The sequence below is a fragment of the Mauremys reevesii genome, linkage group 8 (assembly GCF_016161935.1).
Source record: "Mauremys reevesii isolate NIE-2019 linkage group 8, ASM1616193v1, whole genome shotgun sequence".
In the NCBI taxonomy this organism is placed as follows: domain Eukaryota; kingdom Metazoa; phylum Chordata; order Testudines; family Geoemydidae; genus Mauremys; species Mauremys reevesii.
The window spans coordinates 92032322-92046425 of record NC_052630.1 but is presented as its reverse complement, the minus strand read 5'-3'; the positions used below and the strand labels follow the sequence as shown (position 1 = coordinate 92046425).

The window sequence follows — 14104 nt, the reverse complement described above, 5'->3', positions numbered from 1 at the left end:
CGCAGAGCCTCACACTAAAGCCACAAGAATTGTCCAATATTTTTTTGTGACTAAACTGATGCATAACTTTTTGGTTTCATTTACTTGGAGTGATCACTTGAAGTTAAAATGAAAATTTTCAAGCATGATTGTTTAATTTCATAATTTTTTAGTAAAGAGGGTTGACTTGAGCACCTTCTAAAGATGTACATTTGAGACCTCTGTTCTGTAGATAGCTTAGGTCTTTGAGAATTCATCTATTTAAACATACACACAAAATGTAATAACGTTTCTATTGCCACCATTGTGTTAACTTTTTATGTTGCTGTGCTGCATGCACTCATCCATGTTAAAGGGACACTGTTAATTAGATTCTTTTTTAATGGACTAATTCCAGAATGATCCGAGTTCTGAGAGAGTACCCTTTAAATAATGTTTTGAGTTTTAAAAAAATCCTTACATTTTTTCATAAGGATTTTGTTGTTCCATAATTTATCCTTAACAAAAGGATTTTAAGCAAGGGAGCAACTGAGTAAGGTCTAAATCCAGGAAAGCATGTGCTTTACTTGAATCATATGAGTACTACCATTGATTTTACTGGGACTATTTGTGTACTTGTTGGATCAAGGCCTAACTGACTATTCAGGGGAAACAGTAAACCTGATTATAAACCAGTGCTGTCAGATACATAAAGAACATTGGAAAAAATAATGTTTTTAAGGAATGTAATTTTCAGGATGATGGAGTCCCTTTACTTTGCTTTGTCACTGTTGCTCAGTGAGATCACACACTTGATCAAGAGATTAAAAGTAGTTGTTTATTGTTCTCTGAAACAGACTGTGCTATTAATGCTGATTCAGGATAGTCCAGAATCGTGTGGCATGAATGACCAGACACAAGGAGGTTATTTCCACTCCCATTAACTATACTAGTATTCTGTTGCTATATTATGTTATTTATCTTGTTGCTTGTCCTGTTATGCCTTTTTTGAGGCAACACTAACCTTGTTGAGTTAGGGTTATGTTTAGGAGAGGACAAATAACCAATGCATGGCAGTGAAGGTCACCATCCAGGGCAGTATAGTCAAGGCTAGTTGGTTTTAGACAATCATGAAAAGTAGTTTATACTACATTTAGGGTCTAAGGACCAGATTTTGTCTTCTGATACATTTGCAAAGCTGCCATTAAGTGAGTAGAAGCCAACTGCGTGTACCTGAAGGCAGAATTAGGCCCTTGAAATCTCAAACTTCCAGGCAGCAATAAAACTGAACAAAGCAAGGGTTGATTTAAAGTACCTGTATCTAGTATCTGGTGCATTTCTTATAAGAATGGAAAATTGGAATGCATGTGAACAACAATATATTTTTCGTACATTCTGAATCCTAGTTGGCTATATATCTGCTGCCAACTTCAGAAAGGTGCATTAATTACTGTGGTAGGATTCCTTTTGCCTTTCTTGAATAAAGATCCCTTAGGTATAGTTGACTTGTTATTCTCGGCTGGCTTTAGAGCATGCTAGTATTTACAAAATGTGAGTACCAATTCCTGAGCTAGCAAATTATTTAATTCACCAGATAGCTGAATATAGAAAGTGGGTCAGACTATGGATTAGGAAATAGTTTGCCAGTTCTAAAATGATCTAATTCTCTTTCTTCACCTCTTTTGGAAGGAAATGGTGATAAAATTCCTGTACATCCACAAAAATCCTGAGATGGTTAGAAAAATCTCCATTCCTTATATTTAGTAAATTCTGTGACAGATTCTTTGTCCAATAGATTTATCATTCCAGGGTGGGCATTGATGAGGCTTTTACTCCCAGATGACCTGACCTGTTTGGGATCCTTTCATCTGAACGTCTCTTACAGAACTAATGTATTCTCTTTGTGTGACCACAAACAAATCACATATATCTGTGCTTGTGTGAATCCCACAAACATAGATCATGTGAGAGAATTATAGATGGATTTCCTATATCTAAAAGAACCTCTTCAATCTCCATGAGGTTAGAGTCAATATCTCAGTGGAAGAAATTGTCTGCCTAGTTTCTGTTCTCAATAGGGAATCACAAGATAAAGGCAGTGAATAGTATTTATACAGTGGCTGCATAATGTGGGGCTACCACAGTTAGACCACTTTGAGGAACTTGTTTGTGAACAAACCTATGAAGACTGCATTGATAAAGATTTTTCATGGCATACTGAACTAACTTCCCGAAAGCCTTGTAAATGGTGTATGTGTGTAAGAAGCTTCCTTTGACATTGGTAATGACTCAGAACTACTACATAACAGTAATTCAATTGAAAGATGTGGGAAAAAAAGATTCTGGTAAACAAAAATGGAGCATAGACAGTCTGATAATTCAGAAAGTTTTGTAAAAATGAATTCTTCCTCTCAATCCACTCCATATGTGGGGCCATTTTAATAGAATGATTTTACATCGTACATTAGAAATAAGTAAACTGCTTACAATGTTAACTCTCTGTTAAGAACTAGGGAGGAAGGGCAATTTGTATAAAGGAGAAGGGCAACTCATTTACTGTTTTATTTCAGAAAAAGTAGTAGGCATATTCACATGTATAAGAATGCAGTAATCCTACATGGTCTTATTTCTGTGAAAATGCAACACTTTTCATGCTATTCACCTCTACCTCGATATAACGCTGCCCTCGGGAGCCAAAAAATCTTACCGCATTATAGGTGAAACCGCGTTATATCAAACTTGATTTGATCCGCCAGAGCACGCAGCCCTGCCCGCCCGGAGCACTGCTTTACTGCATTATATCCAAATTCGTGTTATATCGGGTCGCGTTACATCGGGGTAGAGGTGTACTTGATAACATTACTAATGACTTTATAAAATGATGAGGCTACTGTATCTGTTTCTTGAAAATTGCATAAGTTGATAACTGCTCATCTCAGAAATATTTGTAACACCAAAAGACAATACTTTGTAACAATACTTGTTCTATGTTACATATGTATGTTTTTTTAGGAAACATGATCCATTATTCATTCTGTCCCAATTTTAGATACTAATAATAGCAATGTACCCGGAACAAGTATGATATTAATTTCCAGATGCATTCTTGGACGAAAAGCGGTGTCAGAAACAAAAACTAAATTCGTAAGCCCTTTTTGCCATCTCTTGCTTTCTTAGGTGCAGGAAAACCGCCTATGTATGGAGACTATGAAGCTCAGAGGCATTGGCAAGAAGTTACTTACAATCTACCCATCAAGCAATGGTATGTGCCACTTTTAAATTTCAGACTACGAAGTGTAGTGAAAAAATTCAACTTTAAGGTGCATAAAAGTAAGACTTGAGATTTTTAAATCTATTCAAAAGCTTTTTACCATTCTCTGAATTACTCTAAACAACCTGCCTCTCCCTATTCTTAGACTGAGGTTCCATTATTTTTGCTTAATAAATGTGCAAGTGTTCAGAACTTAAATTTGATTTGTTAGATTTTTGTATACAAAACAGAAAAGTTTGACAAGCAATAGTCTGAGGATGCAGTAAAGATACAAAGAATGTGCTATGTTTTAGCTCATCCTGTGTAAAAGTAATAATATGAGCAACTGCCATTGGAACTACAGGAGACCATAATCTTCTAGTTTAAAATATACAGTCTTCGGTATCTGTTGAATGAGGCGTTTTCTGTTAAACGAAACAGGCCCTTGGGTATTGGTAGTATTCCAGAAAGTGTATGTTTTACAGTATCTGGCTTATAGCTCTATGTATTATGGCTGTGTCTGTTGTTAGTAAGTAATTAACAATTGTTAGAATTCTTAAGAATATCAGACCTCTGGAATCTGTACCTTTGCGAAGACAGCCCACTTGTATTAATTTTTTCGGACACCAGGAGACTAGTATCTCAACTTGTATGTTCAATGGCTGAGTCTTGGAAGATTAAGCCCTGTTTTGGATAGGATAGACATGTCCATTATGGAAGGTTGCTACACTCCAACGTGTACAAGAACTGTTAAACTACAAAGGTTAAGAATCTGAGTAATTTTCATAGCAAACTTAAATGAGCGCTATCTAGTAGAACTGTCCGTGCAGCAACAAATGAGTTGCAATATAAATTTGTTTTGCTTAGCTACAGGGAGACATTCTCTGAAGTTGCCAAGCTCCTAAAATATCTCTTGATATTTTCATAGACTTAAACCCTAATTTAATATTAGATATGCATGTACATGTAATTTTGCTGTGTTCCATGTTTATTCCTTTTGTTCAGAAACAAAGTATATTTACAAAATTCCTGCAGTAAATTACAATATGATTTATATATAGTTTCCTTGCATGAGATTTCTCTGAGCCAGAGGCTAGAATTTAAATCTTTGTCTTTTTTCCTGTCCTTCTCTAGAACACATGCATACTTATCCAAGGCCACGTTAATGATGTCCTGTCTTCTTGTATTACTAATTAAAAATGTGGCAATTGTTACCTCTTGCTAAGTATCCGCTGATACATGTACTGTTTCCCCATTGAAATACAAGTTTAGGGAAGGATAAGAGTAAAATACACAAAGTAACTGGGAAGCTTACTAGTAAATTGCAGAATATTAAAATCCATGTGAAAGATCTGAGCTGTCTTGGCATGAAAAATCTTGAGTGTTAGAAGAAGCAGAGATGCAGCTTAAAGAAATACGATTTATCATCAATTGTTCATAAGATACTCCAGGTAGCTCATAAGGAATTCAAGAAATATCATTTACTGTAATAAATGTCAAAAATGGCTGCATTGGAGTGGGTAGACTGGAAAAGCCAAGCACTTGCCCCTTGGCAAGTATAAAAGACTAGTCAGTCTGTTTCATTCTGAGATTTAAAGAGTTGATGTCTTATTTTTATAACTTTTATGTTCTTTGAATTAAACCTTTCTCCTTTCATCTGGAAGATGTGGCTAAATTCTAATGGCTTCCAGCCTTCCACAGAAACATTGACAAAGCAGAATTGTAGGCTGGAAAACCCTTTCCTTGTGCACCCTCACATATTATCCTCCAGAGTTTTCTTCCTGAGGTAGAACTAGGTGAAGTGGTTATTGCTGACATATCTGATCTAGGTTCATGACCTTGTGTCAGCTATGTAGAAGGTATTACTTGGATAGTTCAGTTATATCTGCTGTTAAATTTACTTTAGGCCTTTGTTTCTTCTACATACTGGTAGAATTACACAGATGTGAGTGTGATCTCCCTCTGTATGAAACTCCAGTTTGTGTGTATATATGTTCTTGTATGTCTGTCTGCCCCAATTGCTTATGGTATACTTTTTAACCTAAAAGTATGGGGTACAAGGTTCAAATTTCTCCAACAGTTGCTGTCATGCTTCACAAAATGAAATATCTTATCAAAATCCCACTTCATTTGTCACTTACTCATTCCTGTCACTGATGGTGAAAGGCAAGAGTCTGCCCTCAGACTTTAACAGCAATTCATGACTAGGGTATTACTCTCTGCCTCTGTGTGAGGAACACCTATTGATTTCCCTAAGATTTCCTTGTGTAGAGGAAAGCAGAACTGGACCCAAGATCCAGCATGTGGATCAGAGAAGATGGATTCTTCCTTACAGTAGTTTTTTGTAAGCTCTCTACCTCCTTGTTTCACTCAGTGATGACACAGTCCAGCGTTGGGGACACAATGTTTTCTTCCAAAGTAACCAATTGTGATGTCGCAAAAAATGGACATTACAGAATGAATGTGTTGGGAGAAGCAGTCCTGGTCATAAAAAGGTTTCTTCGCACCTATATCATGCTGGGGCTCATCAGTGGAAGAAGTGAAATAGAGTGCTGCACCTGACTATTTAATGAGATTTAGGCACTGTATGTTAACAAACTAGTACATATGTCTGTATATGCACACATTGGGTATTGTATTGAAGAAAACATATACATTTCCTGTATAGGATCTGTTTAAATAATTAATTGGCTCTGTGGCTACTTGTCTGCAGATGTTTTGCTGGATTTGGTTCTGCAGGTTATTGAGCCTTCTACTGATCTGTGACTTTGCCCATTGTGGAGCTAAATACGACAGTTGTGCAATATGTGAATTCAGTAAGGTTCACAAAGCGTGGGAAAGGTGGCTGCAGACATCTTTATGTAGTAGGGGGGTTCCCCTGTCTCCAGTCAGAAACAAAACAGGTGAGCTGAAGAGTCCTCTAAAGGTATAAATGGGCTACCTAAGTCCAAAGAATAGAAATTGAGACTCTTAATATAAGGGAAACCTCCCTATAGCTGAGGTCCAATCAATACTCTTTAAAAACTGCCTTCTCTTTGAGCTCTGGTAAGTCTGTGTTCTCTTTTTGTGGTTGGGCAAACTTTCTATTTCAGCCTTCTGCTGGAATAGCTCTGAAAAATGTAGTTCATGACTGTGGATGGAGGTGGGGATGATCTTATCAAATCAGGAATTGTGGGCTTTGGCGGATGTGGGGAGCTCATTTTGTACAAGCATCCTATGTCTCAGTAGGTTCTGGATCCCTCCAACTAGGCTCCACGTAAAGGAATTTTATTCCTCAATGAATATGCTTAGTTGGGGTGTAGAGCCAACATCTCTAACAGCTTCTGACAGTCTTCACAGTTGCCAGCAAATGTATACTGAATCCTTTGTTGGTTTTGTTTTAGTGTTCGCAGTTATTTCTAGTAAAAACAAAACAAAAATCCCAATGGGCATGTATTGGGGTGGACACCCGCTCCTGCCTGGGAGGGCTGGAAAGCTGGGCTGATTGGGGAAGCGACCGTAACTAGGCCATGCCCCAATCAGGCCACAGCTGGCCTGTATAAAAAGGCTGTGAGCCAGGAGCCCAAACAGTCTCTCTCTGTTTGTAGAGGGAGATGGTCTTGGCTGTAGAGAGCTAAAGACAGGGTACCTGAGTGAAGCAGGGCTGGGGAAAGGCAGAGGAGCCGGGGAGCTCCAGCCTGGAAAGCCCCAGGCTGCGGCCTAGCAGAAGGCAAATAGGTACTGGGGGGTTGCAGAGGGCAGCCCAGGGGTAGGCAAAGGCAGCAGGTCCAAACCCAACCTTGCCGGTGATAAGTAGGCTGATACTGCAGTCTGCCCCAGGGCGCGGGACCTAGACGATGACTGGCAGTGGCCTTAAACTGAGGCGAGGTGGGGATAGTGGGTGGGGGTTCCCTGGGGAGGGGAGACCCAAAGAGAAAGGGGTTACTACCAGGGGGCAGCACCCCAGATAAAGGGACACTGGGTCCTGGGAGGGACAAGGGGGCCAAGCGGTAGCAGATCACTGGCCTGCAGAGGGCACACCAGGCTGGAAATCAAGCCAATTCCCTGAGAGACCAGCAGGAGGCGCCGCAGGGGTGAGTCCGCATTGCTACAGGACAATATTTAGTTCCTATGAATGTTTGACTATATGGTAGAGAGACACGGTTGGCTTAATGTGCAAACTCTTTAGGCTGATATGAAGTTACAATGCTGGAATCCTTGATCCATTTTTAAGTTTTCTTTTGTTTTTCAGGTACTTCAATACCAGTGACAATAATCTGCAATACTGGGGCCTTGATTATCCACCTCTTACTGCTTATCACAGTCTCTTGTGTGCTTATGTGTAAGTTAATCATTTTAGGATTATTTTAAATGTTTGCTGTTGGTGGAGAATGAAAGAAAAAACAAATGCATTCTCCCCCTCCACCCAGAGGAGAGGAACAAAACAAATGGCAGGGATTTACCTCTTTGGCATAGTTCACTTATTATGTGCAATTATGGAACCGTAGAAATAATAGAATAGATGTGGCATTATTGCTTCAGACCTGATCCTGCATTTGTTCCACATTGAAATCAGCTGAGGGGCTTGGCCTACAATGGGACTGCAGGATCAGTTTCTCTTGTATTCCAGTGCCTCCGGTGGGTGCAGATTACATTTTAGCTGATGGGTCATAGTTATAGTTTCCTGAATAAGTCATTTAGGGTCAGCGATGTACCTAGGAAGGAACATCAGAGATTGTTCACAGCAAATGGAAAATTAATCTTGTATTGAGAGCCCAAGCGGCATTTGATGAGTGGATCCTACGCGATACCCTGTAAATATAATTCTGTTATTGGGATGTTCTTCCTGTATGGTCTTTAACCAGTATTAGAACAGCTTTTAGAAAACTGGAGTGTTCTGTTCAGGGGCAGCAGAAAAAGGGTACTGCAGGTCAGGTTAAGATGTACTGGCAGAGCTATGTGGAGGAAGTTTGCTTCACATTTGTCTGCACTATGCCTACTTTCTGTTAACACTTAAAAAAATCACAAGTTAGCTTTTAGTTTGAGAAGTGCTGAATGACACTAATAGGATTAAATGATAGTAATAGAATTAAATTTTTATCAGCACAAGATAACTATTTTCAGTTTTTGTATTGCTGATTAGCAGCTAAATACGATAAAATAAACTAGTCTCGTGGTGAGGAAACCCTTCCCTGGTCACTATTGCTTTTGATAAAGTTTGCCTCGTTCATCTTAATCCTCTGAATATGCTCCTGTGCATATCATTTTTATTGCTGAAAAGAACGTAAAGGGAAATGAGAACTGTCTGCATTTTGATGTGTCTATACTTTGTTTTACAGTGCAAAGTTAATAAATCCTGATTGGATTGCTCTCCACACATCCCGTGGGTATGAGAGTCAGCCACATAAGTTATTCATGCGTGCAACAGGTAGAAAAATTGCATTTCCTTAACATAATCTTCTACGTTTTTCTAGCTCACTAATTTAGCACATTTAATTTGGCATCCCTTGTAGTGGTTTTTTTTTTTTTTTTTTTTTGTGGTCCATTTCTGGTGCAAAATTGACTGATCTGAGGGCATTGCAGGTCTGGCACTGTTAACTAAGCCTTTGTGTCTTTTCAGTTCTGCTCACCCTTGTGAAAGTAGCAGATAGTGTTAAACTTAAGGCAGAATCTTTAAATTGAGCTGGTTTTAGTAACAACTTTAAAAGGATACTTTCCAGCAGTTTGGATCTCAAATTTAAATTTTAAAGGTAACGTGCAAAGGATTTTTTAAAATGGATTTTCAACCTTTCTAGTTCTTTATGATATCTAAAGAAGACCTGAAGGTTTTATTTTTTTAAATTCTGCTTGGTTTTTATCTTGGAAGTATCAAGTGTATCAAGACTGGTCATTAATGAATTTGGAGAAGGAACTCTTAGGGGTTTCAAGGATATTTACTATGAGTTTTCATATCTTAATTGGAGGGGCAGGTATTTAATCTTTATAACAAAGACAACCTTTCTCCAAAATGTTTACCAGCCGCTGGAATTAAATAGCTGTTAACAAAAAAATGCAAAATCAAAGTGTTTTTAAATAGTGTGATGAAAAATCTCAAAATCACTTTTCTGTCCATATCAGGCCTTTGTAACAGCCTTTATAATGAAAATGTAATGTAATATATTCTGACTCCATTAAAATAGCAAATAATTTCATTTCTTCTCATGGACATATTAGTGGGACAGCTGTTGATGTGGCCAATGGCTTCTAGCAAGCGAAGAATATGGGGAGCAGTGATGTGACAGTAGCCATAAGGCAGCCAAATCACCCCATTATTTTTTAAAGTTTAGTCAGACCTTTTGCTTCACATGGCAGTGCAGAGTCCTATAAAATGACTGTGCTGGGTGAGTATCCTTATTTGCTGATTATATTGAGCAGAATCTGATGTTCATCAATAGAAATTTCTTGTGTTGCTCACAAACCTTTCAGTGTGGTTTCTAGTAATTGATTATATTTAGAAAAAAATCACTAGGATGAAATTACCCTTGAAATGGTCTTTATTAATGTTAAAATCAACACGCTTGACAAAACATTGATGTACAAACTAAGAAAACTGGTATACGTTCTTTTAACAATTGCCATTAAACTAGTGCATCAGGATTACAACATTCAGTACAGTTGAATGTTGACCATTGGTGTTATACTTTACAATTTTTAACAAATACATTTGAAAACGTTTTCTCCAAGAAGTGACAAGTTGATAATGTTTCACAGACTGAGTAAGCCCTGACGACTTCCTCATTTTGGGTTTGCTCCTTCAGGGTGCTGAGCACTAGGCCCCAGATCCAGCAAAGCACTTAGCAGATTCTTAACTCTAAGCACAAGTAGTTGCATTGAATTTAATGGACTGTTCACATGCCTAAGTGCTTTGCTGGATTGGGGCCTTAGTGCAGGATCAATCCTTTATTCATTTAGATTGAAAAATATGCAGCAATGCAATTATGTTTTTGTAGAGAAACAGGCCAAGATTTTCAAAAGTGACTAGTGATTTTCAGTGCCTCAGTTTCTTGGTGCCGAATATGAGACACCTTAAAGGGATATGATTGTTAGAAAGTGCTGAGACATGCACTCTGAAAAATAGTCTCTTCAGGTTCTCTCAGGTTCACCACCCCAAATCACTAGTGAATTTTTAAAATTTAGACCCCAATATTTGAAATTTTAAGTCCCAACACTTTAATAATAGAATCGCAGAAATGCTGGACTAGAAAGGACCTTGAAAGGTCATCAAGTCCAGCTCACTGCACGAAGGCAGGACCAAGCAAACCTAGACCATCCCTGACAGGTTTGTCCAACCCGTTGTTAAAAACTGTGCAGTTAGAAAGTTTCCTCTAATATCTAACCTAAATGTTCCTTGCAGCAGATTAAGCCCATTACATCTTGTCATACCTTCAGTGGACATGGAGAACAACTGACCACCATCCTCTTTATAACAGCCCTTAATGTGTTCTAGAGAAACAAGTCTCAAAACTGGGAACTTTATTCTGCTGGTCTCACACCTTCCTTTCCTTAGAATAATGAAAACTATCCTTCAAAGTCAGTTTTTCTTTAAACTTTATTTCTGTTGAATATCTTGTTTTGCAATATTGCTTCCTCTCATCAGAAGGGTGAAGGCTCAAACTAGATATTACTAGAATATTTGTAAATATACTCTTTCTTATATGAATGGAAATTTTGGGATGCAAAAGTTTTGAAGAATGAGTCACTTTTAGAAATATTTCCAATTGTTTTTCCATACAGCCCTATATACAAAAGAATTAAGAAACATTAAGTGAGAATAAGTATTATCCATAATGACAGAAATACTGAGACATTTTAATCGTACAATACAGATGTTGTAGAGTAATCGTAAATAAGTGCTTCCAAAAACACCAACCTTCCCCCATCTATGCAAAGTTTGAACTAACTTATAGGTGATACTACTGACTTGTACTTTCAAGTATATGAATACTTTATGAATTAGTACAACTTATTTGCATAATGCATATCTCCTCTATTTTGTATGTGTCATGTCTGTTTTAGGCTGCTCTTTACACCATGATGTGTATGTGCATATGAATGTAATGACAAACAAATTAAATTGACATGTGTTTTCAAAACTTTCCCCCCTCTCTCATGTGATAATTATACTATCTGTAAATAGTAGGTAGTGAGAACAAGGTGAGGTATGTTTTTTGATTTTGGAAGAGAGACAGTAAAACCTGCCAAGAGCGACCACTTATGGAAGTTAGCAAAAGTGGTTGCTTGTAAGAGGTGGTCTCTTTTCAAAGATTTGCCGTAAAATGGGCACTTTTACAATGTACAGAAAGGCTACAATTGTTACTAGTGTTTCATGTTTAATTGTCTTTTAAGTGAACATTACATACAGTATACAATACAGTACTGAATTTAAAATCTCTTGGTGGGTTTATTAATACAGTAGTACAGTATATGTTACTCAGAAGAGGAAATTCAGTACACTAATACAAGTGCTTATTTTCTAGACTGAAGCCAAAAGAAAATTAGAGGTACCTGTGTTATCAAAAAGTTCTGGTTTCAATCTACAGTAGCCTGTATTTATTTGAAAAAGTTCACTTGTTCTTATCTGCCTCTGCAACGATAGGAGCATGTTTACTATTACTTCTTCTGCATCTTTGAACAGCTCTAAAAGTCGGTTGCTGGCCTTTAGAATGGCAAATGCTTTCATGTCTTTAGTCATATTCTTGGCTTCAGGTACAGAAATGATTCTTCCCGGGAGTTCAGAGGCGCCATTGCTATCCCCTTCATCATCATCATCATCATTAATTTTTGTGTCACTGTGTTAGTTGTCACATGGCTTGAAATTTTCTAGGAGTTTTTAGCAGGCTGTGACCAGCCTGTGACTTCTTCAGTTCTTGCAAGGTGTTCATCAATCTGGTACGTCTTCTCAGTCACCACACCAAAAAGACTTAGCAACATGTTAACTACTGCAAGAGGGAGCTCATTTGGTGAATCCACAGTTGACTCGTCAATGGTGAATCCACATTTAGCAAAGCATTTTTTTGATGGTACTTGGCTCAATCTCACTTCATGCTCGATGAACCTAGTGTACTGCATTCAAGAGTGAAACCCTTTTCAAAAGCTTTGGGCCCAATGAAGTTACATCAGATTCAATTTGATGAAGAATAATTGAATTTTCCTTTTCCAAAATTTCAGTTTTAGGGTTTGAATAACCTCAGCATCTATAGGTTGTAACACGGAGGTGCTGTTCGGGGAAAAGAAGCAGAGTTTAATGTTTGTAGATTTAACAGGGCAGTCACATTGCACATTATCTACTAACAGAATTTAATGTCCCTGTAGTAGCAATTTGCGATCAAATCTTTGTAATCATTTTTTCAAAAAGCTCAGAGTTTATTCATGCTTTTTTTTTTTGTTGAATTCATATCCCATGGGCAACTCCTTGATATTCAACTTGCCAGAGCATTGTGGGCGTTGGGATTTACTGATCAGTATAGGTTTTTCTTTATCTCCATTCATGTTGGTGCATAAAGCAAGGATGATTCTTTTCTTTGAATGTTTCCCATTTGAACATTGCTGACCTTTGACAAGGAGGGTTTTGCTGTTGCCGCTGTCTTTAAAAAACAGTCCAATTTCACCCATGTTGTAGATTTCAGATAGTTGATAATCCTGTATGAGTTCAGGTAATTTTTGCTTCGAGTCTGAAACCACACCTTGGTTAATGTCTCCACTCTCACCGCATCCTGTACAAAAGGCAAGGTTGTGCCTCTTCTTAAACGATGCAATCCAGTCATTGCTGGATTTAAACTCCCTGTTTTCCACGTCATCTGCAAATTTCATGGCTTGTGCTTTTAACATTGGACCACCCAAGAGATTTACATGACGAACAACGGTGGATTTAAACCACTCGGAAGTGAGAAAATTGACTTCTTAATTTCCAGTTTTGGCATGTTTTAATTTTCCTTGAAGAATTTACATTTGACTCATAATTGGCAAGGATTTCTGCCTTCTGTTGCAATGGGTTTTAGATTTGTGTTTTTCCAATTCCAAACTGTTTGGCAATTTGACGACAAATGGTATCTAGGTGTGATATTGCTTTAACACGTTACTCTATTGAAAGAAACACTTTGGATTTGCATTTTTCTTTTTTGCTTCTGTGTTGACTTTGGGCTTTAAACTGTAACTTACAATAGTGTACACCGTTCATTTCAACACATTCATGTCTTCCTTACAAGTTCAACTTCTGGTTCATACACAGACTGAGAAGTAGGGCCCTACCAAATTTGCAGAGGCGTATGAAATCTGGTCATTGATAAAACTTTTACCCTATACTATAGGGTAAAAATATGCAAAAATACACAGCGTTTCTCAAACTGGGGGTCTTGATCCAAAAGGGGATGTCAAGCCTCTTGTAGCGGGGTTGTGGAATTGCCACCCTTACTTCTGTGCTGCCTTCAGAGCTAAATGGCTTGAGATCGATGGCTGGGTGCCCAGCTCTGAAGGGAGAACCGCCTCCAGCAGCTGCAGAGAAATAATGGTGGCAGTTCAGCAGCTCCTGCTCTTTGCTTTGCCTTCAGAGCTGAGTGGATAGAGAGCGGCAGCTGCTGGCCGGCTATGCTGTTGCCAGCAGCAGCACAGAAGTGAGGAAGATCAGTTTCTCCTACAGGTTTGTTTTCATGGATAGGAGTAAAGAAAATGTGGTTGCTGGTCACAGATGACATGTTGTTCTTCACAGTTTTTTCACAGTTAAATTATAGGGGAAAAATGTTCTGTGGCCTCTGCAAGTAGTCGCTCAAGACAGGTGGTCTCTCTTCAGAGGTAATCGCTAAGGCAGGTTTTACTGTCCATATATAAGAGATGGACAAAATCTCAAGTTTAAAACTAGACTGGCTGCATAAGAACAGCCTC

At 38.2% G+C, this 14104-nt stretch overlaps 1 protein-coding gene across 4 annotated transcripts in view; it reads left to right on the top strand.

Moving 5' to 3' along the window:
* The window catches only part of ALG6 (ALG6 alpha-1,3-glucosyltransferase), a 40024-nt gene that overhangs the window by 9074 nt on the left and 16846 nt on the right, over positions 1-14104 (top strand). For all 4 annotated transcript variants that reach the window (XM_039485412.1, XM_039485413.1, XM_039485415.1 and 1 more), the window contains 3 exons: positions 3136-3220; positions 7440-7529; positions 8527-8615. In XM_039485412.1, coding sequence (XP_039341346.1) covers positions 3136-3220; positions 7440-7529; positions 8527-8615 — 264 coding nt within the window. The remainder of the gene's footprint in view (positions 1-3135; positions 3221-7439; positions 7530-8526; positions 8616-14104) is intronic.